This window comes from Phycodurus eques, chromosome 8, assembly GCF_024500275.1.
Source record: "Phycodurus eques isolate BA_2022a chromosome 8, UOR_Pequ_1.1, whole genome shotgun sequence".
NCBI lineage: Eukaryota > Metazoa > Chordata > Actinopteri > Syngnathiformes > Syngnathidae > Phycodurus > Phycodurus eques.
The window spans coordinates 19,064,401-19,091,796 of NC_084532.1; the positions used below are offsets into that span (position 1 = coordinate 19,064,401).

Here is a 27,396-nt window from a genome sequence, read left to right on the forward strand (position 1 = left end):
GATGAACATTTGACAAGCTGAACGAGACAACAGCGAGGCGGACGATATAAACGAAGTGCGTGTGTACGCATGTGTGTGTGTGTGTGTGTGTGTGTGTGTGTGTTATTTTTGTCCTCGGTTGCCTTTGTGAGCGTGCTCGGAGCTCTGACTGGCGTGTCCTCTACGCTTGATTGATTCTGAAATATAGACAAGGTGTCGCATGTGTGAAAGCTACCAATTTATAAGCCTTCATCTTCAAACTTCAAGACATCTGCCCACACCGTCAATATGAGAGCTGAATTCGGCGCGAAGAATGGTGAAGCCCCGCTAAAGGCCAACTGTCAAATCCTCTGCAGTCTCTGTTTTCTTATTACCGCCGCCAAGCATAAAAGCAAGAGGTATCGTTTTCCCCCTTGATAGTTGGTTAGTTCGTGTGTTGGAGAGGAATCAACAAAAACTACACTTCTGATTCCCATGCATCTTTGAGGATAGGTGGCACATATATTGTGCAAAGCAGGAAACCATTAAAGGGGGGTTTGCAGTATTAAAACAGCTAGCATGATTTGTTTGTAGCCTCACTTCACTAATCCCTCCACCCCTCCCTCGAGTCTTTCACCACAGTCATGGCGCTCACTAACGTGCATAAGACTGTTTCTCAAATTCACAGAGAACGCATATCCAGCTTCAACAAAATAATAGCGCTAGCAATACTAAGCTATCCTTAGCACTGTAACCAAGGTGACGTTAGCCACGGCTGCTATGTTGGTAGCATGGACTATTCGTAATGGGGTGGGAGTATAACACTAAATGTTACCAGTTTGAAGTTTTATTGAGGGGAATTTACAGTACAATCAATTAAAAATCAAAAAGAGGTGACAAACATGCCTGTCGAGGAGAACTATTGCTTATTCTTTGTCGCTTCTAAATTCTGTCAGTTGGCTGCAGTCCCTCCACCTCTAAAAGGAAACTCCTATGTTCACCCTTATTTTGTCTCCTTCCTTCTTTTGTTGCTTCTTCGCGCTGTTTGGTAGTCATTTGCCCAGTTGTTGGCAAATGAGAGATTGAGAGAGATTTTTTTTTTTTTTTTTTTTTCTGAGGTGGATATTCCACCATAGTTTTAGCAAAGCTCCTGAAGGCCAAGGTAACAGGTCATTGCGAGACTACATGGGGGTGGGTGGCCTGAACCAAATAATTGACACCTATTAAGTCACGCCTTGTGTCTCTGATTGTTTTTTTTTTTGTTTCCTGCAAATCAAATTAAAGGTAGAAGATGGGGCCAGAGAGGGCGGATTGTTCCACAGATCATTTTATGTATTACTGTCAGTTCATACTGATGGTTTTAACAAATATATTGAAAGCTGATTTTTTTTTTTTTTTTTTTTAATTGCAAACTCCTCCATTTTTGTTGTACATTGTCATCAAAATTTTGCATGACTATATCACTTTGTGGAACTGCTTGTTGCAAAGAAGAATCTATTATAATTCCATTTTGGTGAGGAGCTGTTTGTGTTTGTTTACATTAAAACAAATTTTTTTTTTAAAAATCACATGGATGTTGCTCCATCACAAAGTTGGCATAGTCCCGTGTCGACACATTAAGCGCACATTAAAGTTGACTGCAAATTCAAGTTACTGTGTTGAGTTGACAGCACCTCAGATCTTTTCCAGGTATTCCCTTTGTGGGAGTTTTCTGCGTTTTTCATAACCTCCCTTGAGTCTTGGCAAAGTGCCTCCATATCCATCCATTTTCTACAGCGCTTTTCTCTGTTCCAGCTGAGTTTTGCCATGTGGACACTGGACTATTCACCAGTGAATTAGAAGAAGAAAAATAAACGTTTTCACCCCTTCACACCTATGGACAATTAAATGTTAAATTAACCTAACGTGTGTTTGGAATTAGGGGCAGAGTCGGATGTACCATTTACACGTGAAACATTTTCAACTGTTCTTTACCAGGAATGTTTTGTGATGTCTATGTTCTGCCTTTTTAGTTTTGTGTCTGTATTTTCTCTGCTTTGGTCTGTAAAAAACAAAGATAATAGTGAATATTGTCTTTGTTTTTATTCTTTAAGACACTTTGGAAGTTCTCATCTCATGACCTTGAGCTTGCTCAAATTTGGTGTGAGTGTGTGTGACTTTGGTTTATTGTTTGTGTGTGTGTTTGTGTATCTGTAATCACTGAATTGTAAAATCACGTATGAGCGCCTTATCATCTGGGGGGGGGGGGGGGGGGGGGAGTGTGTATTTTTTTTTTCTTGCCCTCATCCCACATAGTGATAATTCTGTTTGTGAGCGACAGCACTGTACCACGTCTAGAGATGGGCAGGGGAGAAGGTACCATTTAGATAAAACAAATTGCCAGTTGCCAAACAGAAGCAGCCACTGCTTAGATTAAGCCTGGGGGAGTGTGTGTGTTTTCCTCAAGCTTTCTTTTTTTGTATTTTGACATTTGTGTGTGCGACTGTGGTATTAAAAGCTGGTACACCTCCTTGTGTTCTTCAAGAGGGCCTTACGGGCAACCACTTTCCATTTGAAGTCGAAGAGCATTTTCCCATGGCCTATAACTATAATGCCATGACAAGCCGTAGTAATTAAAATCAATAGCCAGGACTTTTTCTGTCTTCGGCAAGGTCACACAGCGCCCTGTTGAGAGGAAGAAGTGGAAAATGAAAGAAATTGCTCGAATAAGCTAAATGTGTAAAGAGATGAATTGTGATCAGATGTCAATGAACATGCCCTGTGGAGGAGTCTGGCCAGCTTTTAGTAGTTTTTTTTTTTTTTTTCAACGGGTATGTTGTCGGAGGACAAATACATTCTGCTCCAGACTGATTAGAAAACTGGTGGAACATCTGCCTCTCAGTCAACTGTTCTTCTTCAAATCTCGGCTCGGGCCTGTCAGTGTGGAGTTTGCACATTTTTTCCTGTTTCCGTAAATTTTCTCTAGGTACTCTAGATAATGGGTGGATAAATTATTCCCAAACTGAAATGACCGGAGTGAACTGAACTAAAGACAGTGGCACTTGCTGAGGATGTGGTTTGGATGCCGATATCGCGATACATACAGTGTACATATTTGACACGCCCAGGTGCTACCAAGCCACGCTAGGCCACGTAGTTACAATTTGAAAAATATCAATTACTTACAATTAATTATGACATAACTACACCTGGTAACATTAAGTTGTTTTTTTTTTTCCTATGGTTATTTGTTCATTAAACCTGCGACCCACTGCATTTGTTTTCTGCAGATAGTCACATGCAAATCCATCCTCCTCTCGATGTTCTTTCTCTCCCCGATCCCTTCCTTTTTCGAGGGAACAGTTCAGGATTTTAGTTTGTTTATGTGCAGTACTGCCAAACGTTATAAAGTGTTCCAAAATAACTGATGCTTACTATCCCATTGGGGTACCAGGTGCAGGAGTGGAGCATGGTACAAGCAAGTGAGGAGATAGACACACTGCAGTCTGTTGATTGCTCAACAGAAAATTACCCCTGCCTTTGACAAACGGAAAGGATTAGATGAACAAGCTGGGGCAACCTGAACTGAACTCTAAAGGTGGCTTTTATCTGTCGCCTATTCTGATCATTATGTGCTTGAACAAACACATCAAACTGTCTTTCGTCCCCCGCCTCCTTCCTCTGGGGTGAGTCAGACAAAGAAGTTAAGAGAGTTAGTGCTGAGCAGTCTGTCCTGTTTGTTGATTGTCAGGCCCCGTTCCCATCACAAACCCGATACCATCTTCATCTCATCTTATGCCAGAAATGCTCGCTCACTACAGGCGGCCCTGCCATCCCACAGCCGCTATATACGCAGCTAACCCGCCATCAATTCCCGCATATCAACCCCGAATCTTCCATCTCCCCACTCTCTTATCTTCTCCTTATCTCCTCATACCACCTTTCTTCCTGATCCAAACACCCAAAACCCTTCAATCAGTCAACTTCCTCCTTCTTTATCCTCTTCTCTCCCAGCGTCTGCAAGACTTTTTGTGACGGAACCGTTTTCCCAATGCGTGGACTTTTTACCGTCACAACCCTCAGAAAGTGACAGCGCTGCAGATATTCAGAAGAAAGGCGTAAAAATCACAAGGTGGGAAGGGATGCACAGGCAGTCACGTGTGTGTCTGCTACAACCTTCACGCTGTGTCTCAGTGGTGTGAGGGGAAAACAGAGAGACAGGAAGACAACGTCAGACGGATTAAGGGTGTGAACAGAAAACATGTCGCGTAAGCAGAGAAGTTGTGTGCACTGCAGCCATACCGGCCCAGAACCCATCGATTCTGCATGAGGTGCAAAGAGCAGTCCGCTTTATTTAGCCCACGGCCTACAAGCGACACAGCGTGCGTCTCACGGGCCGGTGAAGGTGTCACGATGAAGGAAAGCACAATTCAATTAAAACAAAATACAATATCAATACAATAATATTAGCACATCTGCCTCACAGTTCTGAGATTCAGGGTTTGAATCTCTGCTCCAGCCTTCCTGTTTGGAGTTTGCATGTTCTCCATGTGGTGGCGTGGGTTCTACTCTGGGGACTCTGGCTTCCTCCCACATGCCTAAGACATGCAGGTTAGGTTCATTGGAGATATTGAGTATATCTATAGGTGTTAATTGTTATTTTTCTATTTATGCGCTGCAATTAGTTGGCAACCTCATCCAAAGTAAGCTGGGATGCTCCAGATCACCTGCGACCTTAAGGCCCATCATACACCAAGCGACACAGTCAAACGTAACTGAACTGAACAGAAATATATACACATACATTCACTGTATATATTGTACTGCTATGACTTAGCAGCAGCTGGCTAAATGTTGCTTCATATGCGCAAACAACATAATTTTTGTTGTGAAAACTCACCCACTTTGGCGACAGACTCTCTCTCTCTCTTTAGCCACAGGTACAATATGAAATTCTAAATATTGTTAAGTATGATTGTAAAGCAATATATTAACTTTATATATTGTATTGGGACACCTCGGTGGCGGCCAGCTGCATGTCCTTCAAACTTGGAAACTGCGATTAAAATTTCAAATCACAGCAAAACTCATGGCCGACAGTCAGCCACCCGTGAAAGGTATCTGCAGAACCCTACACATTGTGCAACAGTTTAGTCACGTTCAGCCGTGTCACTCTGTATGCAAAGGCCTAATGGGGAAAAGCGTGATTTAAAAAAAACATGAATGGATAGATGTAATATTCAAGTGGTTAACTTATTTTTCCGCTTGTCTAACTAAAATGTTACTTAAAAAGTGTCCGTACAATGGTGTCATGATTAAGTCCAGGATTATTTCAATTTCTAGCATTTCCTGTGGGAACATTGTTTCAAAAATCCAAGGAATGGTAGGTCAACCAGTGTCCGGAAACGTAGACTAGCAATTTTGTGCTCTATTACTTGTCAGCCATTCACGACCAAGCAATTGATAAAAGTCGAGTTATTCTTCTGCTGCATGTGTATTTGAACAAATTCAGTCTCACCAATGATAACATGATCAACTGATAAACATGGCTGTCTTTGAATGTCATCGCATGTGCAGATAAACTGCAGGCCGTCCTCAACTCGTTGTGGCTTTTATGATTTATTTTTTTAAATCATGTGTCATCCTTGCATTGGTGTTGCTACATGGTTTATATTGACTGTTGATGTTGAATAGAATATGGATGTTTTCAACAATCAATTGCTTTCAACATATCATCTCACCAAACACAACGACATTCATACTTGACATCTTTAATATGTATTTTTGGTAGATATTACAGCTACTTAAGTCATGTTTCAAACTTTATTTGTAGACCTCCATTTCATTTTGCACATTTGCCCTTCCCTTTTGCAGGCAAAGACTTCCAGCCAAAAATGTGTACTACTACCGCTGTCCGGACCACCGGCGCAACTATGTAATGTCGTTTGCCTTCTGCTTTGACCGAGAGGACGACGTGTACCAGTTCGCCTACTGCTACCCTTACACCTACTCCAGACTGCAGCACTACCTCGCCAGCCTGGAGCGCAGGAACCTTCCCTACCTGCGGAGGGAGCAGCTGGGGCTCAGTGTGGTGAGTTCAGGGGTGGGGGAACTAAAGTGTTTGTGGTGTTTATCGCATGGTAGAGCTGCAGCAGGGAGGTCATTGTCTGGGTGGAGTGTGTGTGTGTTTGGGTGGAGTATGTGTATGCGCTGGGAATAGAGAGAGCCAGATTGGTAGTTTGGGCGCACTTGGTGGTCATAACGTCAGCTTCTCATGGTATCATTACCAATGTTGCTCGCTAAGATATAAAGTCCCTAGTTGTCTGTTATGTGTGTGTATGCAGCTCGATGTGTCATGCACAGAGCTCTCACCTCTGCAGTAGCAGCTAGTGTATCATGTGCGTCGCCTCCAGTCTCGTTTGCTCTTATCAAATAATTGTAGGAGAAAAACTCATTAGAAATGCTTGAGAGATTACGACTTTTGCTTGTGTCCTGCTAACATTTGTCATGGAAGGCTTGCCTTCACAGGGGGGGACTATGAAAGTACCCCCATTTGTAAGGTGCACCTGACCATAAAATGGAGATAAGGCTATGGAAATTTAGAAATCATAACATGGAAATGGTTAATGATGGTGTTATAGTTCACAACTATTTGCCACAGAGACCTGAAATATGCAACCATGTAAACTCTGCTATTTTTTATGGTGATTTTGAAGCTGGGTAGTGAGTGGTAGAGAGGAATTTGGACACTGACAGATCACAACATTAGTTTTACAGTATACAGTGTCAGACCTTCACATTCTAATGACATACTAATTTAAATATCTGCCTTTACCAATGTAAAAATGCTCAGTGTTGTTAAATACTGTCAGAGAGGTATTAATTTAATGCGTATTACTGTGGCTGTAGTTTACAGTAGTGTACAACAGTACTGCATCATACTACTAATATGTTGGTTATTTTGCGTTATGGTTTGGTAATGAGAGTGTGAAAATCAACCACAATAATACAAAGTTTGGTATATAAAGCTAGTATTGTTTTTAAGCCATGGTGTGTTATGTTGCAGTTGCACCATATGTTTTTTTTAAAAATGTTTTAAAGACCCTTCACTCAATAATGGTTAATAAGAAAATGTATGTCATAATGTCTTCCTGTGCATTTTTATCAACCACACATTACATTTACCTTCTTTGTCTTTTCATCAGCATTCGACCTCCACATAGAAACAGAAATTTAAACAAAAGTTATTAGCACAATTTAATGATCTTGTTGAATCATATATTCAGATTGTATTCCACATTATTTTTTTTATATTTTTATATTTAACCTTTATTTATCCATGGTAGACAATTGAGAACAGATTCTTAGTTACAATCCCGACCAATCAGCAGAAAGCATAATAAATAAAAGCAAAATAAAGGCAAATACAAATACATAGACAACAAACAATAATATTGGAATGAATGAGGTGAGTCTTATTTTTTGTTGAAGAATGTTCCAGTCATTCGGTAAAAAATTGAAAAGAAACTTGATCAAAAATAGTGTGGACTTTGGGAATGAAGAGGTTAATAAAACTGCTGGAATGGTGGTGGTATGCATGGTGAGCAGAGAGTGAAGACCGGGTATGGTCTTGCCAATGAGTGTTTTATTGGTAGATACAGACCAATGAATTAGAGCTCATCATAGTTGAAGATTTAGTGTTCAGGCATACCATTATCAATATCCATCCATCCACCCATCCATCCATCTATTTTCCGTACCATTTTATCCTCAAAAGGGTCGCGGGCGTTCTGGAGCCTATCCCAGCTATCTTCGGGCGAGAGGCGGGGTACACCCTAAACTGGACGCCAGCCAATCGCAGAGAACTGATAAACAAACAACCATTCGTGCACACAGTCACACCTATGGGCAATTTAGAGTCTTCAATCAACCTACCATGCATGTTTTTGGGATGTGGGCGGAAACCGGAGTGCCCGGAGAAAACCCACGCAGGTGCGGGGAGAACATGCAAACTCCACACAGGCGGGGTCGGGATTTGAACCCCGGTCCTCAGAACTGCGAGGCAGATGTGCTAACCAGTCTCTCACCCTTCCACCCATTATCATTATATAATTTAAAAAAAAAACATCAGTTTTTGTCAAGTTACCTCAAAAATATTTTAAAATCATTGGCTGTTGTGCCACTGATTACAGAGCATACATTTTTGTGCGAAAACCTACTAAATTGTTGCATGAAGGCGCTCTCCGTATTTGTGTTTTATGTTAAAGCCGCGTCGTCGGTCTGAGTGAGACAGAGGGTGAGAGAGGAAGGACAGACACGCTTGGTTTGGCTCAGTATTAGTATTCATAGTCATAGAAAGCTTTTATGGCCGTATTTTTCTCTTTATGTTCTCCGGGCCTGCGTGGCAGACAGCCCAGCCCGGCCCCCTCATATCTCTTTCTGTCTGCTCTATCTCCCTTTTACCCCCCACCTCCACCTCCACCACCAGCACCCCTCCCATCTTATTCCTGGCCCCCTCTCTCTCACTATCTCATGCACATATGCAACTCCAAACACTCACACAGGTCAGAGGGGAGCGGATGAGAAGGGATGAGGGGAGCTTTCTAGTCACATCAAACTTTTAATAAAAGATGGATCGTTTGTCGTTTTTTATTTTTCAAAGGCTGACTCATTTGCAGGGACGCGTTCACCTTCTGATGGCTGCACTTATCTCGCAAGGATGCAAATTTGTGCTGGCATTTTCCTTGCCTGTTGACTAATTTGTTTCCTGTAATGTACTCCTATGAAGCAAATCTGCTCAGAAAGGGTTTGTACCTGCTGCTCTCTATCCATTCCATAAAGCAGGTACTTTTATATTGTCAAACTGAATAATGTGTTTTGTAACGTGAAGCGAGACAGACCGAAATGACTTCGGTGAGGTTGTTAATTGAGAGATTGAGAAAAGGTTTTGGATGAATCCAAAGGGCAAACCAGCAGCATTTGAATACAATTTTCAAGTCAGTCTCTCAATTATTGATACACCTTCACTTTCACCTATTTTTTTTCTTTCCAATTGAGACAACAAAGGCCATTCCAATAACAACAGAATACGAGAGTTCAGTAACTGTGTATGAATTTGCCCAGTCCATCCATCCATCCATTTTCTACCGCTTATCCGAGGTCAGGTCGCGGGAGCAGTAGCTTTAGCAGGGACGCCCAGACTTCCCTCTCCCAAGCCACTTCATCCAGCTCTTCCAGGGGGATTCCGAGGCGTTCCCAGGCCAGCCGAAGGTTGGGTCGTCCCCGGGGTCTCCTCCCAGTGGGACGAGCCCAGAACACCTCACTAGGGAGGCGTCCGGGAAGCATCTGAATCAGATGCCCCAGCCACCTCATCTGGCTCCTCTCGATGTGAAGGAGCAGCGGCTCTACTCTGAGATCCTCCCGGATGACCGCGTTTCTCACCCTATCTCTAAGGGACGACCCACAGCTCATGATCATAGGTGAGAGTAGGAACGTAGATCGACCGGTAAATCGAGAGGTTCGCCTTTCGGCTTAGCTCTTTCTTTACCACAGCGGATAGATACAAAGTCCGCATCACTGCAGGAGGTGCATCGATCTGCCTGTCGAGCTCCCGTTCCATTCTTCCCTCACACATAAACAAGACCCTAAGATACTTGAACTCCTCCACTTGGAGCAGGATCTCATCCCCGACCTGGAGAGGGCACGCCACACTTTTCCGACTGAGGACCATGGTCTCAGATTTGGAGGTGCTGATTCTCATCCCAGCCGCTTCACACCCAGCTGCGAACTGCTCCAGTGAGAGTTGGAGGTCACGGCTTGATGAAGCCAACAGAACCACATCATCTGCAAAAAGCAGAGATGCAATACTGAGGCCACCAAACCGGACCCCCTTGCCTCGGCTGCGCCTAGAAATTCTGTCCATAAAAGTTATGAACAGAATCGGTGACAAAGGGGAGCCTTGGCGGAGTCCAACCCTCACCGGAAACGAGTCCGACTTACTGCCGGATATGCGGACCAAACTCTGACTCCGGTCGTACAGGGACCGAACAGCCCGTATCAGGGGGTTCGGTACCCCATACTCCCGAAGCACCCCCCACAGGAGCCCCCGAGAGACACGATCGAACGCCTTCTCCAAGTCCACAAAACACAGACTTGTTCGCCGACTGGTTGGGTGAACTCCCATGCACCCTCGAGGTCCCTGCCAAGGGTGTAGAGCTGGTCCACTGTTCCACGGCCAGGACGAAAACCACACTGCTCCTCCTGAATCTGAGATTCGACTTCCCGACGGACCCTCTTCTCCAGCACCCCTGGATAGACCTTACCAGGGAGGCTGAGGAGTATGAGCCCCCTGTAGTTGGAACACACCCTCCGGTCCCCCTTCTTAAAAAGGGGCACCACCGCCCCAGTCTGCCAATCGAGAGGCACTGTCCCCGATGTCCACGCAATGTTGCAGAGGCGTGTTAACCAGGACAGCCCTACAACTTGTCGGAACTTCTCGACCTCACACAACAGCTCAGGCTCCTTCCCTGCCAGAGAGGTGACTAACCCTTCTGTAGCCGGGGATCGGATCGCCAAGGTCCCCGCCTTCGGCCACCGCCCAGCTCGCACTGCAGCCGACCCCTATGGCCCCTCCCACAGGTGGTGAGCCCATGGGAAGGGGAACCCACATTATCCTTTCGGGCTGTGACCGGCCAGGCCCGATGGGTGCAGGCCAGGACACCAGGCGCTCGCCTTCGAGCCCCACCTCCAGGCCTGGCTCCAGAGGGGGGCCCCGGTGAACCGCTTCCAGGCAAGGGAAACCTGAGTCAATTTTTTGTCGTCATCATAAGGGTCTTCGAGCCGTGCTTTGTCTGGTCCCTCACCTAGGACCTGTTTGTCATGGGTGACCCTGCCAGGGGCATAAAGCCCCAGACAACTCCTAGGATCATTGGGACACACAAACCCATCCACCACGATAAGGTGACGGCTCAAGGAGGGGATTTGCCCAGTCTTATATGAAATTTTCCTTGCATGAACCGAGCACCACAAATGATGATTAATAGTAGTGTTGAAGCTTTATAATTCAGTAAAGCCTGAATGTTCATATACAGACATAAAACAAGATCTTTCCCAACCCCGCTGTCAAATTCAGATTGCGAAATTCAGCATGAACATTCCAATGAGTTGTTCTTCTGAAACTTTTGTTGATGGAAATGTTTAATTGTTGTCGCATGAATGAACTCCATGGTCCACTTCATGGAGCCATATTTTACCAAACTTACTTTTTCTAATATTTGGGATATTATATTGGCTCTATGGTGTGTGAAATGTGAAATATGAATTAAAGTCATCCACGCGTTCCTGATTTCCAGGCGTTTTTCTGCCGAGAGGCCTGAAATCAGGTACTTCGAATTTCTCGAGCTTGTCTACGTCATCCGCGAAGATCTCTGCCTACCTCCCAAGCCAGCGCTGTCAACATAACAAAGACGTGTGTTTATGAAATTGACACTTTAACACTAAATTCATGTTAGATATTCACTCTATGGAGGTCTAAATAGCCCAAATATTGGATCTTTAAGTCATTTTTAGCAGTTTCATGTCACAATAGTCAATCAGTGATTATAAATTTTTTTCAGAGATTTAGGAACTTAGTTTATGAAGAATTGATTGTTGATTACTCACGTCTTATACGTGTTTGCTAAGTCACTGTACACTTAATTTTTTTATTAACAGACATGTTTCAATATAGAATATATATTGTTGATGTTGGGCATAAACCTCATATATCCAAATGTGGTCAATTACATATTTTTTCACAAATCGATACGAATGGTCAGTCCTTATGTGGTCTTTACATTATTACATATTATTAACCAATTTAAAGTGTTAAGAAATATTATTATAGTTATAGTTAGTATATTAACTGTCTTGAACACTTCCACTCTCTGAGAAGTGTCTTATAACTCCACCTCTTCTTCACTCCATTGTCGTCTCAGGATTGAGAGTCCATTTACTGTTTTGACAAAAAAATGTGTAAAAATAGTCAGTTTACATTCGTTGCATAAGAAAGCATGGTAGCCACGAACGTACGTTTGATACAGTACTTTTCCGCCTATTACACTGTCTATTCCGCTCATCTTTTTCTTTAATTGCATAACTCATGACTCTTAGACATTTTGAAACAGAGTTTGGAAAGATGACGTAAGCACAGCGTTTGTTAAGTATTAAGCCTTTTTTTCTTGTCAGGGGCTCAGCGCAAATGCAAACTTTGATGGGTATAACATTCTAATCAATGACAGTGTAGTGAATTAGTTTTTGTTTTGTTTTGTTTTGTTTTGCAAATTAAATTAGCAATTGAACATGATTATGAGGAAATGAGGAGATGCAAGGATTCCGCCTGACAGCAACAATATGAACCTCTTGTATGTAAGTGTACAGTGACTTTCAGAACACCCTAAATCAATTGAAGCGAATGCACTACCTGGCTGCAGCCAACTGGTAATTAAGCTAGTTTCCTGTCTAAAAAAGTCCAACATGATGTCCTGTATGGGATGTTGACCTACATCAATGTAAACCTCTTCAATGGCACAACTCCAAACAGCATTAATCTGATGTAAGGCTGTAAATTGTGTCTAATCACATTTTGTAGCAATTAAGGCAAAATGGAGTGCACTATTTAGCTGCAACCAGCAGATGTGCTGTTGAGTCTAGTAGTTTGCTATCTAAAGAGGGAGACCGTCCCATGCCTTTAAAAATACAATTAAATGAAATATGTAGTCAAATGCCCATTTTCCTCACTACGGATCAGTAATAGTTTTGTGAGCACTACATGCTGTCATCCAATACACTCCCAGTCTGTTGTAACTGTAACTGGTGGGGTGTTGAAACACACACCAACTTGCACACACCAGACATAAAGATAGAACATTGAAGCAGGTTCATATACTCACAGGGGAAAATGCTCTTTTTTTCCTTTTCCTTTGCTGGGTTCATATTCCTTTGGTCCCCATCTTTCTGATCGTTCTCTTCTGTAGAGCACCCTGACAATATCTGAGTCACCCTCTTTTTTCCCCCCCTGGGGCGATGACTTCCACAGAGACACACATTGGACCTGTTCAAATACTAACAAAAATCACTAAAAGGATGCCTGCGTTTTATTCCAAGTATTTCCTTATCTCAGGATGGGAACTGAAAGCACCTTGTTTGGCCACCTTGCCAGTAGACTTTCTTTTTATTGTCTCCTATAAAATGTTTGTGTTGACTGCACTAAGCAAGCATCAGAAGTTTTTTTTTAAATTCCTCTGCTGGCCCAATGAAAAGGGCACGGTTGTGACGCTATTGCTCACCTCTGACACAGTGCAGACCAGATGGAAAGGAGGTCAGGGTTGGAGAGGTCCACCCACGCTCTCAAGGTTGTGTGAGCTGTAGTCTGCATGCAACTTGAACATCGCCCCTTCTTTAAAGCCACACGAGGTAAAACATACACGGATGCCATATTCCCTGATCTGTTTTACTTGGGGTCGCTGACGGCGTAGTGGTTCCCTCTCTTGAGTGACTTCAGTCCTCACTCAGTGATGTGTGTGAATGTGAATGTGTTTCTGAATATGGGCTTGATTTGCTGTGGGTTAGCACATACTAAAAAGGTCGCTCTACTAACTGACGATTGCGTCTGCCAAACACGCTACAATGCTCTGCAGTTCAAATAGTATATGCAAATAGATGAATTTAGCAAGCGCAATGGGATTTTTCAGACCAAAGACAAATTGCGATGCTGACTTTGTAACTGAAAGGCAGGTGCAAACCGGCACACACAGTATTTTTTATTTTCGCGTGTGTAAACATTTTTGCAATACATTGTTTATTCCGCAATGACATTTTGGAGCTTCTCAATGATCACAGGATTGACCTAGAGCCAGTCACAAGAAGGAGTCATGCCATTTCACCTATGACAAAACACCTTTCAACTCCACATTTCTGTGCATCTGGGTCATTTCAGCACAGAATGACAATTGGTGTTGGCGTCTCCCAGAGCAGTTTTTTCAGGTGTGCTGTCCCAAGTTTTAAACAGGATGGGCACATGCAGTCAGGATGAGTTAGAGGGATGGTATGCAGTTTTCAAGTTACTAGCAAGAGTTTTACAAAGACATGTATTTTACAAACTTTCACAATAAACAAGATAATTTTAGCCATGGCTAGCGGTTTGATGTTGTATTTTTTTTTATGTACAATCAATTAAAAATGTAAATAAACTTACCTGTCCAGCAGAATCGTTAAGAATTCCGTGTTGGTCCTAAAGTGCAGTGTGAGTATGTGATGATTCTCAAACCCCAATGCCGGTTCATATTTTTGCGGTACGCATTCAAAGCCCATGTTTACCCGTACACTTGTTTATTTCCCAGTGCTGTCCAATTCCTTCTTTTTAACTTCTGTTGCTAACAGGAAATAAATGCTGTAATCCGGCCTCGAAACAAATTGCGCAAGCCTGCATCATGCTCGCGAGGTTTCGGTGTGTGCATGTGCATGTCAATGGTTGAACACACCTCGATCATGCCTTTTGCTACAACAGTCTCTGATGGGCTATTCTGGGCCCGGCACGACATATTATTATGAAGCATATTATCAAAAGTAAATTAGAGGCATAAAATGTCACCAGAAGGGATGAATTTTCAAAAGATCATTTTAATAAAATTATACAATCAGGTCATATAGACAGTTTTAACATATGACAGAAAGTGTTTTCTATTAAAACTGAAAACATTACATTTAAATCAAACAAAACAGTGTTTTAATGTGGTTGCTGGCTTCCCCAAATTATTGGAGTGATCCATTTAGTAATCTCTGTTTGGCTCTTCCACTAACACTTCCAATTCCATTACTTCAAACTTTATTTTGTGCTTGCATGCTCTCCCAAATGTTCTACGGTGAAAACCAACATTGTTACTTAAAATGCAAAATAAATTGAAATACAGGGGTCTCCACCACTTTTACAGCTGTTGCCAACAGCATGCGCGATGTGTTAGAGTGAGTGATTTTTTTGTTGTTGTTCTCAAGTCAAAGCAAAAAAAAATAAAAATCATGAAAAACCCGGAAGCCGGGTCACTAGTATCTCAAGGCACCACTGTACTTTACCACGACAAGAGGCTAAATAAGGTTAGAACAATCGTAATGCTATCAGCCTGGAATTTTATTATGGTTCATCTGGAAACCGAACCTGCAACTAAGTGTACACCTGCACATCGTTTGTTGAAAGTCCAACAGCAACAGTATACATATCTGATGCCTGTGTATCAATACTGTACTGTGAAAGAGAACCATGCACAGCATACAATATCATGATGTTTGATATTGTGTCAAACCCCTACTCTTGTCATGTGAACAAACGGTCACCACCACACATCATTTTTATCTATTTAAACGGACTCCCGTAAACGGCTGCTCAGGGTCAGTGTCAGATGAAGTGACTTAGCATCATTTAAACACTCGTGATTTAATTTAATTCCTAATCCTGTCCGCTATCGGTGTAGAGGTAGCATGTCTGCGTGTGTGCCCACTGGGGGTGGATTCTCAAGAAGAGACTTTTTGTTTTTGTTGTGTGTGTGTGTGTGTGTGTGTGTGTGTGTGTGTGTGGGCACTGCAGCCATGTCTGCCTGGATGCCTCTCTCGCCCCTTATCTCTGTGTTTGTACACCATGTGCCAAGATCCAATCAATAGCCACTCCAGCCGTGGAGAGAAGAGAAGGTCAGCAGCCACATTGGAGGTGAGCGGACAGAGAATGGAGACATGCACACAAAAAGCGCTACAAGCATGCTAGGCATTTTCTCCCAGACATAACGAGGCGAGATGAGACCTTACAAGCATGGTTCGGCTTAATGACACATCCTTTCTTTTGTGCTTCCCCAGTGAATTGAAATATTGGGGGGGGAAATGCTTCTCTTAGAATTAGGTTAGCACAGGGGTGAGAAAGCTAAATTAGTTTTAATAGAGTCCACTAAGCATTTACATTATCAAGAGTTCCGTAATATTGTTGCATTAATTTACCCATTTTTTGCCTGAAATTGATTAATTAAAATGCAGTCAATTATTTTTTTCATTTGTTTTTTTATTCATGTATCTATTTGAATAATTGGTCAGTTAAAATAGTTCTAGAAAATACAATATTCTAGAAAATGAAAGAAAATGAAATACAGAAAAGGCAGATCTCTGCGCTGCTAACACCAAGTTAACTTCTGGTGCAACATTAAATCTTAAAGATAACGGGCGGTTTAAAATTTTTTCGTCCATTTGTTAGGTAGAGCGGCACGTGGGCGATTGGTTAGCATATCTGCCTCACAGTTCTGAGGACCTGGGTTCAAATCCGCCCTCGCCTGTGTGGAATTTTGTCCGGGTACTCTGGTTTCCTCCCACATCTCAAAAACATGCATGGTAGGTCAATTGAAAACTCTAAATTGCCCGTAGGTGTCAATGTGAGTGCGAACGGTTGTTTGCTTCTATGTGCCCTGCGATTGGCTGGCGACCAGTTCAGGGTGTTCCCCGACTCTCGCCCAAAGTTAGCTGGTATAGGCTCCAGCTCGCCCGCGACCCTAGTGAAGATAAGCAGTACGGAAAATAGATGGATGCATGGATAAACACTTTTTCATATAAATGTTTAAAATCCATATTTTAGTCAGTAATAGTTTTTTTTATAAACTCATTCACTGGCATAGTCGTCTACTGGAATCCAACCGTTGATATTTTTCGAGTACGTTTTTCAACGAGTAGGTGTGGAAGAGGCTCTCGCCCCGCTTGTCTGTGAAATCAAGGCTTATAAACCACCGTAATGACTGACAGATCCCTGTAGATGGCGGCATTCCATCCCTTTGGATTTGAGATCAACACGGCTTTGGAGTTGAAAATAAAGATTAGGCGGTGAAATGCCAACTCGTTTGAAGTCGGACAAGTATAGGTACCTCACAGTCGAAAAGAGTATGTGTATGTATAACACAGTAGGTGTCGCAGTAGGTGGTAGAAAGTAAATTTTGGGATCATAAGAAATGATAAACACAGATCATGAAGTGAAAGAGGACCGCCATGTAAAAAAGCCACTGATGTTCAACTCAAGCCATGTGGCAAGTCAGTGTTGCTCACACCCTGTTTTTTTTTTTACTTCTACTACTACTACTTCTACTTTGTATATTTGTAAACAAATTAGTATTGTTTTTGCCATCAAAAGCCCGTTCTCAGTCTTGTTTTTGTTTTACAGTTTGAGGTAACATTTATAATATATATAAAATATTATTATCAAAGTCACCTCTGCTTGATGTTTCTTTTCACAAAATCTTGTTTTTGCCGCTTTTTGGTTAGAAACAGGTGTTTTTGGTGAAACTAACCCATGTTATACTGCTAATTATTAAAGAATGGCAAACGGTAGAAATAAACTTTCCCCTGATGAAATAATATGGGCTGGCACAATGGACGACTGGTTAGCACATCTGCCTCACAGTTCTGGGGATTGGGGTTAAAATCCTGGCCCCGCCTGTGTGGAGTTTGCATGTTTTCCCCGTGCTGGGTGGCTTTTCTCCGGGCACTCCAGTTTCCTCCCACATCCCAAAAACATGCGTTATAGGTTGATTGAAGACTCGAAATTGCCCGTAGGTGTGAATGTGAGTGCAAGTGGTTGTTTGTTTCTTTGTGCTCTACGATTGGCTGGCGACCGGTTCAGGGCGTACCCCGCCTCCCGCCCGAAGAGAGCTGGGATAGGCTCCAGCAGCCCACGACCCCAGTGAGGATAAGCGGTAAAGAAGATGGATGGAGGGAAATAATATGGTCTACTCTTTCATTTTTATAAGGTTTGGTGCTTGTAGTCAAAAAATAGTATTCTGTGGATCTTGTAAGCTCATTCAAAATGCTCTAAAACTGCTGGCCATATGGGGAACTCTGCTTTGAAAACGTCTGGCGGTGAATGAGGTGAATTATTATTTATTCATGAATGCTAACATTGAAATAATTTTATTACTGAAAGAAACTATTTTGCAGGCACATTTGACTTTTTAACCTAATCAAAAATTACCTGGCCTGTATGCCCATTTAAAAAAATCAAATGTGGCCTTCGAGCATAAAGGTTTGCCAACCCCTTGGTTAGGAGATGATGCGTTGTACTGAGGTTCGAGCTGAGTTCACAAAGTCACATCTGGACAGAACCGAGATGTAACATGGCAGCGTTCACTGTGACAAATTGCCAGTTTTAATAACCGTAAATAATTAATGGCAGCGTTCTCTGAAAGCCGAGATCTTGACACTGGCGCTCTCCTCTATGAATGGCTCCATGATTGGTTTGCAATGACGAGAGCCCTCCAGCTGGCGGCCTCCTACAAAGGCCAGCGCCTGAATAGCCAATCAACTATTTATCATGTGGATGAGGTGATGACTGCCTCGTTAGACCACTTGATTGATGTGAACATCCTCTTTGTATTGTGCAGGGTGGCTGGATGCAAAGGGAATTGAAAAGTGAAAAAAGGAAACTGAGTAAACAGATAGCTATATTCATAAATGTACATGAGAGACAGATGTCTTTGCTGAGGGTTACAAATGTAAGACGTTTAATCGCGCAAATACAGAGTGGTTTTGTCACTTTGTTAGCATCCATTCAAGTAAACATAAGCAACCTGGAGCCACTCAAGTAAGTAAACTCAGTGGTGAACAGCTCAAAAGAGAATTTTTGCTCTTTCAATCTCTGACAGTTCACAAATCCATCAGCTGTGGCCTGAAAATCCAACAGGCAAACGCAAAGACAGTCAAGGCATCTTAGTTTAATCAGCGGGTCCAAATCGAATTTTAACTATGTTTTGACTAAGCTTGTGTTTCCTTACATTTACTTGCCGGTATTTTTCCTTTCCATTTTTTTCTTGGATTCATCATAAGCGGAGTGCTTTCTTTGCCTCGGGATGTTCAGAATGTAGCATCATTGCTGGCTTCTTGGCAGCCATTTGTTTTATGCTATTTCTCTTCATTAGTGAGTGGCCCTTATTCTATCACATATTTCTTAGATGTGGACCTCTCGCTTGTTTAGTCCCATAATCTGAGGGAAACATTTTTTTGGAAGCTGTTTTGGCCGCAGACGAACAACTAAGAAGGATGATTCATTGCAGCTGCAGCTCCAGGTTTACTATCGACAGTATGTAACCGGCCTCTTATCTGCAACCCATGGATCCCCCCCGGATGCCTGAGGCTTTATTACGCATCACCGCAGTCGCATCTCTCTCCCCACCGTTCCTCTGGCGATGAAGAGCGGCGTAATGAGGGAGAGGAGGTGAGGATCAGGAGTAACTGGGGAGTGCATTAATCACAGTTGTAAAATGCGTCGCTTGCTGCGGCGGGGCGAGAACGCGGATGCCTGCGGTGTGTTAAACTTTACAGGTGTCGAAGTAGCAGGTCGACGGCATGTGGAGGAATTTGCGGGATGAATCGATTCGAGTGTCACAGGTGAAGCTCTCCAGATACGATGGCGTGCTGACCCCTTATTGACCCTTATTATAATGTTGGCGCAAAAGCATACAGATTTTGAATGATTCACACAGAGATAATATTTATTTAGGGAATTGCAATCTATTCCTAGCCTAATGGCTTTGCACGATTTCTCTCTCTGTTTGTCTTTACGCAAGGAGCAAGACAGCTAATAGCTATACTAGAGCAGACCTCTGTCAAGGTTAAACCAAAACTCAAGTTTTTAAACTTTTTTAAAGCGTGGAGTGTCACACTTGGTCTTTTCAGTTTAGGGCTATGGGTTCTGTTCCTACGACACCTAAGTAACTTAAATTTGACCTTAAATTGGAACAATTCCAGTTTCTACCACTCTGATTAATTACAGTAAACACAAGATACACATTTCAAATAATCAAATGGAAAAAGAGTAACAAAAAAAAGAGATAAATACCTTACCTTTACTTCTGTGGTCGGCTTGCACATTAGGAGGGCTTCATAACCACAAAATGCCATATGTTGAGACCGTAAATCGTCCGTCCGACCACATTATCGCAAGAAGGTATTTCTGCAATTTGTTTGGTACGCTCTATTGAGAATGAAGGAGTTAGTAGCAATTAATGGCCTTCATTGTGAAGCCATACACATACACAAAAGACAGATCTCTGCCCTGCTAACAACAAGTTAAGTTAACTTCTGGTGCAACATTAAATCTTAAAGAGGACAGGTGTTTAATTAATGTATTAATTTTTTGTCCATATGTTAGGTAGAAGCCTACATTGTGGTTCATGGAGAAGGACATACTGTAAGACATTGTATTACAATGGACTGCATTCCTGGGCATTCGCCCGGACGGGGGCATCCTAACGGACTTGGGTGAGCATTGATCGCATAATTCCCCCCCCCCGCCACATGGTGTACAAACACAGAGCTATGGGGCAAGAGAGGCATCCAGGCAGACATGGCAGCAGTGCCCCCTCCCCACACACACACACACCCTCCCATTGACGACTGATTTTCACGGGCACAACAATCCGCTTTAGGGGGCAGGAAATATCCGTCTGCCGTCCGAGAGGAGTGCCGGAAGCCTTTTAGCTCGGGAGCTACCTGGTGGCTAGCGCCATGGCACACGGCATGGAAAGCCCCGTGACGACCCGGTGGGAAAGGGATGTGTAGGTATTAGAAAGTTGCTAGACGAAGTAGCATCCATTTTAAAGCGCCACGTAGTTTCATGCATTCAGACGACATGCCCATAGCATTTGAGAGAGAAAAGAACGGCTTGATTTGTCACTTTTTTGAAGCCTCATTGTTGACATCACTCTTCTCTGTGGTGTATCAAATTTAGATGACATTTATTTTCACTCTACAGGGATTTAAAGTTTATTTATTAGTGCTTTGTGGTTGACCGGTGTCCCCTGTCTCTCACCCAAATGTCAGCTAACAGTTGGAAATGCTTATTGAGATTAAAAATCTATTTTTCAAGGGTGACCTGACCAAGAAAACAACAAAGATGTTGACAGGTCAACAAATTAGACATTTCATCCGTCAAACGAATAAGAACATAATGCAGCAAGTCCACAGTATACGTTTATGTGTAACTACATTGACACACTAGATTCCAGTGTGTCTAATAATAGTTATAGTGATTACAGTACAACTAAATTTAGGATAAACTTAGTGTGATCTTTTTTAGAATCACTCGTTTTTTTTCTGTAGGTTAGTCACACTTTTGTATGGTATCCTACTATACTCTTCGGACTATCAGTCTCAGAGCAATTTGGTGAGTGATGGATGGTTGGGAAAGAAAAAAATGGAAGCAAGAAGGATTATGTCTCAGGGTGAGCTTTGTGCTGCAGTCAGCAGACTCAGTCTGCATGTCCCACACCTCTCAGCCTCCAGAGGTTATTCTATTGCCCCCCTTGCAGCTGTTCCAGTCGTCGATCTGTCCTCTTCTGCCACTGGATATTTACTCTGCCACCTTGCTAGATGACTCCTAGGATGGAGCGCTGAGGAGGGAGCGCTCACTCCATCTCATTTGGGCGTCGGCGGGCGTCTCGGGTCCCTTGGGGGAAACAAAGACGAGAAGCAAACAGATAGCATTCAAGGATTTTAATAAATCAGAATACACCTATCTGACAGTGTAATTGCTTTCCATTGCTTGGCCCAAATTTACCGGCAAATGAGAGGAAGGTGGCAAAGGATGGGGGGAGAAAACAAGAGAGGGAAAAATGACAGGGAGAGGAATGCAGAACGAGCTATAGAGTAAATCATTTGTTCAGGGGGAAAGAATGAAAATTAATGAAAAGAGAGTTGCTCGCCCCCCAAAGGCAGCCATGCTTGAAATTCTCTTTGAGGGAAACCTAATTTGTTTTAAATGGGCAAAAAACATATTTCTAAGCGAGAGGGGTGCTGTGGAGCGTCCGTCTGCCTGTCCGCCTGTCTTTCTATTTTGAGGACGCCATGCTCTGAATAACTCAGCTGACAAGAGGAAAACACAGGAGCCTGTTAATAACGCCACTAACAGCATTCTCTTTCTACAAGACTGCTCGCCACTTCTCAGAATGTCTGAACACATGTCATCCATGTGCAGGAGAAGTTTTCTAAAGTTACTTACAAGCCATTTGACATGCTTACTTTCCGTAATTAAATCCAGATAGCAGAGAACTTGATGAACAATGGTAAAATCCATACCTATGCCATTTCACCAAATCGGCCCCATTTGCTTGTTGCAACTCTTAAAATCTTTAAATGTCTTTTTTCAACTATGAATCTGATAATACACATGTTGAACTATTCAAAATGTGTATTGGCCCAGCTCAGGCAACTTTTGTTTTTCGTATTATTTTACTGCATACGAATCAGCCAGCTGATTTTATTGGCTGATATTAGCCCTTTTCCTGATCATCAAACATGCAGAAAAATAAATGAGCAAACTTACTTTTGGCCTTTCCATGGCCTGCAGAGGAAGTAGAGGCGTAACAAAATAACAAAAAAATATAAATAATCTAACATTTATATCCATCCATCCATCCATTTTCCAGAAGCTGAAGTACCCGGGGAAAACCTGCGCAAGGATAGGGAGAACATGCAAACTCCACACAGAAATGTCAGAGGCAAGTTTTGAACCCTGAACCTCAGGGTTCAAAACCTCAACCTGGATGTAAGGCCTGAGAATTGATCAGGATAGGTGACCTAAGTTTCTACCAGTGCTATTCAGTTCCTGAGGGTATCTGTAAACCCTTATAAGGCTTGCAGTTCGACTAAAGATTTGTAGATGAGCTAGCAATAGCTGAATCAGCTGCGTAAATAGTGTAACGCGGCAATTAAGCAGACGAAGCAGTGCTGCATGTTGGCACAAACAAGCGACACCAATGGTGGAAATTATCTGTTATCGTTACACCAAGAGCATAAATAATATCGTAACCCACTCCACTTTATGTTTTCTTCCTGATTTAACATCCCATTTAACGAATTGACAGTTCTCTGTCCACCAAGAATGCATTGTCAGTATTGTGAGGTCCTGGACAGTCATGAATGAGGAAAGTAAAATGGTATGGTGCTTGAGTGGCTGTTCTCTACAAAGCTGTTTGACCTATGACTGATTTTAAAATACACAATTTAACCCGGCAGTCTTTGCATTTTACCTGTTTTTAGGTCGACCGATGCTTTCCTGGAGAACCATGCATGCGTTTTCATGTCCGTCTCACATACACTACATTGTCTCTGGAATAAAACAATAATAAAACAATTATAATAAACCAGTTAAATGATATGTCCCTGCAAATTACAGGACTATATGTTCAGCATCATTGGTCTCTGTAGACAACAAGACTGCATGCACAGAAGTGTACAAAGGTTAGTATTTCTGCAGGCTTATTATTAATTATTCCTCCTACTTATTCCGAGATACAAAGGAATGATCCGGGGCAAAATGCTGAGTGATAAGCTGCATGGACCCCAAAGCCAAAGTTGACAGACAGGTGACGGTTAAAGGAAATGATTGTCGACGTGCAGCATCGGTATCCTTGCCTCGAGTCACAGACCTCACCACTCTACAAGCACATGGGAATTCTCAGTGAAGCAGATCACATGACAGTGAATCCTTGACCTCACTCCATGCTTTGAGCTCTCAGCATCCACTTATTCCTCATTGCAGGATTGCCCTTCAAGTGTATTAAAGGGTATTAACGCTTTATGCACTTACATGCCAAGTAATGTAAAAATGTTTTGCCACATCTCTTGTTTCCTCATGTGGAATTTCCCCTTGCAAGCACCAATCCTTCTCCACTCCTCCCTCCAATCTTTTGGCCTCTCCCCCGAATGCTTAGGCTCAGGTTCAGAGTCTTCACCCCCTCTTGGGCTCATCCCCTCTGACTCGGACCACCAGCTCGGCACGCCTGGCGGGTCCTGTAGAGAGCCGATAACAAACTGATCCAGCCAAGCGACTGATCTCTTCACACCTTCCCAAACATGGACCCACCTTGCGCTCATTCCAGACTCTTCTTTTTTCCCCCAACATTTCTTCATTGTTCCACTCTCCAAATGGACAAAATATATTTCATCTTTCTTTTATTTTTTTTACCTGTAGTGTGATGAAGGAGATGGATACCAGTATCTCTGTCTCTGTTATAAGGCACCATGCCTCGCCATCTGAGCACCTCTGCACCTTCATATTATGATTTAGTGCCTCTGTTCAGTCACTTGATTGTCTTGAGCAGGTCTTAGGCTCACTGAAAGAATTGCGGCCTGGTTTTCATCATAGCCGCACCGCAGCAGAACATAGTGCAGTGTCCACAGGGAAGCAAATGCTTGGGGGTTATCTGTATGTTTCTTTCTGTCTCGTTTTTTTCGTGTCTTCTGAAAACATTTAATGGGAAATAAAAAATTCATTTCCCATAACCTTTTCTGGTTCTTTCCCAAAAGACAAAAATAAAATCAACAGTGTTTCAAGGAAAATTAACCAAAGAAAATGAAAAATGTTTTCATTTTCCATTTGTTTGCCTCATGCTTTTAAGATGTCATAGAATGTGAGAGACAGATTTGAAATGAAATATCTCTCTGATGTAAAACCTGTGTACGCGCTATAATGACGAAGCAACATTGAAAAAAAATTGCAAGCCTTGTTGTCAAAACTATGGCAAACACAGACATGGCATGTCAAACTTAGTTGTTATAAATGTTTTTTTTTTTTTTGAAGGAGTAATCAGTATGGGTGAATACAACATATACAGTGGGGCAGAAAAGTATTTAGTCAGCCACCAAGTGTGCAAGTTCTCCCTCTTAAAAAGATGCAGCATCTCAATGATCCAAAACACACCGCCCGGGCAACGAAGGAATGGTTTCGTAAGAAGCATTTCAAGGTCCTGGAGTGGATTAGCCAGTCTCCAGATCTCAACCCCAGAGAAAATCTTTGAAGGGAGTTGAAAGTCTGTGTTGCCCAGCGACAGGCCCAAAACACCACTGCTGTAGAGGAGATCTACATGGAGGAATGGGCCAAAATACCAGCAAGTGTGTGTGAAAACCTTGTGAAGACTGACAGAAATGTTTGACCTCTGTCATTGCCAACAAAGGGTATATAACAAAGTATTGAGATGAACTTTTGTTATTGACCAAACACTTATTTTCCACCATAATTTGCTGATAAATTCTTTAAAAATAAGACAACCACCATAATTTGAAAAAATCAAACAACGTGATTTTCTGTATTTTTCTCCTCATTTTGTCTCTCATAGGTGAGGTAGGTATACCTATGATGGAAATTACAGGCCTCTCTCATCATTTTAAGTGGGAGAACTTGCACAGTTGGTGGCTGACTAAATACTTTTTTGCCCCACTGTATAGAATATTATCATTTTGTACAGTCTGCTTGGCTCTTGCCGCTTTTCCACTCTCTATTGACACTTCTGCTGGTACGACCGGCTAACATAATGTTATTATTTACTATTTCTAGTACCTGGTTAGCCAGGATTTCAAGTGTGTTGAGTTGATACCCTAAGGGTGAAGTAAGCCACTGCAGATTTGTCACATTTGGGGATACTGAGAAAAAAAAAACAAGAGTCACATAACACAACATTAGCTTACTCTTTCTGTGCCTAAGTACTGGTAACTGCAGTATTATCCTCACAACCTCCACTTTCTTTCCACAAAGGCCCATTTTCTTGCTTTCAAAAATCCTCAATCTCCATTGTTGCTAATCATTAACATGATTTTTCCTGACGTGATGTGTTTAATGCAGTGCTGTTTTCATCATTCCCTGTGGTACTACTGTAGTTTGAAGTGGAAAACTGACTGCACCAAACTGTGGCGAGTAAATAACTAAACCTGTACTTTTTACAGTGCATTGGTTTTTAGAACATCCAAATGCTGGTCACAGGGTCTATAAGTGCCACAAATTTTACATCACTCATCTAGTCGCTTCACAAGTTGCTAGTATCACAAATCAGTCACTTGTCAAACACCTCACAGTAATCGATGGACTTTGTCCGATCATTTCAAGTCAACATCAAAACAACTGTCCATCATAAAGGACAGAAAATAAATGCATCCAGCCTACTGCTTTGGATAATGGATTTCTTGTGCCACTTATGCAGACTAGTGCCTGCATACTAAGTTGTAAAGGAAGGACTCGGCCCAATGACTGATGATTGCAAGATGTTTGTATGAGCAACTTGACGATTATTTCCAACTCCATCTTCCTTTTGCCCTCTTCCTTGGTTGCTGTGGAAACAGGGGAGCACGTTTAAGATTCCCCACTTCATTCACCCACTGAAGTTGCTAAATTTCATGGCTCACATGTTGCAGAAGGTATTTATGCACTTTTACACACAGCAAATTTTTTTGAGATGTGGCTTCTGCGTCTTGGTTTCAGTGCTTTCATCTTTATTAAATTAAAGAACACCACAGGGAAAAGTGGGATCAAGAGTGAGGAAGGAAAATAGAAAGAGTACTCAAAACGGCAGTAACCTTTTCCATTATGGAACATGTCCAATAGAGATCCCAATAGTCCGCCTTTGTGAAACTGTCAAACTGCCTCCCAATGAATTCAGAACGATGCTCAAGAGGTAGCTGACGTCTTGTCCAGGCCTCTTCTGGTGTCCATCTTCTTTCATTCATGGATCAATAGTTATCTTTATTTTGAATTCATGCCTCCTCTCCTCTCACACTCCTTCCTCCCTTGCATTCATCTTTGACAGGGCAGCCCTAAATGTCTGCTTTAACTTGCCGCTCACAGCCTTCCTCAAAGCCCATTTACATACACATCAATCATGCTGTCAAAGGCAAAGGCATGACGCCGTGTAAAATCCAGAATTGGATTATGGCCTTGTCTCATCCCTGACACCGACTGCTCTCTGCTTGCTGGCTGACTAGACTGTTGATGCTCAAGTTGAACAGCTTGAATTGTTAGCGGTGGATGTCTTTTACCATCATGCTTTGTGTTCACGGCACGTGTTTTACACGCCCAATGAGGTCTGTGATGACACACTTTTTTTAAGCTTATCTTTATTGAATTTAGTAGAAGTAGATTTTCGGGTACATTTACATAGTCATACATAGAGGAAAAATAAATAAGAGAAAACACAGGAAGCACCAAGGATTCTGAGATCCACTCCATTAAAATCACAAAGACTAGGGGCCTTATTTACTAAAGGTTTGAGAGTGCAAATACGGGTGCAAACTGCACACGGCATTAGATGTGGAACTTGATCTACAAACCAGGCGCAAGCAGGAACATGCTACATTACTGCACAGTTTACTTTGTGTGTTGTGGGAGGAGAATATGCAAATAGATGAATTTAGCATTCACAATGTGATTTTTCTTCAAACCAGAGACTTTTTCACTCATGTAAACATTTTTGAAATGGCAACAAAAATTACATCAGCAAAGTAATTTTTGAGCCTCTGAATGATCTAAGGGCTGACTTGGACTCAGTCAGAGAGAGTCATGCCACATCAAAAATGACTAAACTCCTTTCGCCTCTGCATTTCTGTACATCTGGGTCAGTTCGACACACTGACATTTGGTGC

At 42.4% G+C, this 27,396-nt stretch overlaps 1 protein-coding gene across 1 annotated transcript in view; it reads left to right on the forward strand.

Moving 5' to 3' along the window:
• The window catches only part of agbl4 (AGBL carboxypeptidase 4), a 354,108-nt gene that overhangs the window by 190,569 nt on the left and 136,143 nt on the right, over positions 1–27,396 (forward strand). The window contains exon 5 of the mRNA XM_061683038.1: positions 5,812–6,028. Within this exon, the coding sequence (XP_061539022.1) occupies positions 5,812–6,028 (217 nt within the window). The remainder of the gene's footprint in view (positions 1–5,811; positions 6,029–27,396) is intronic.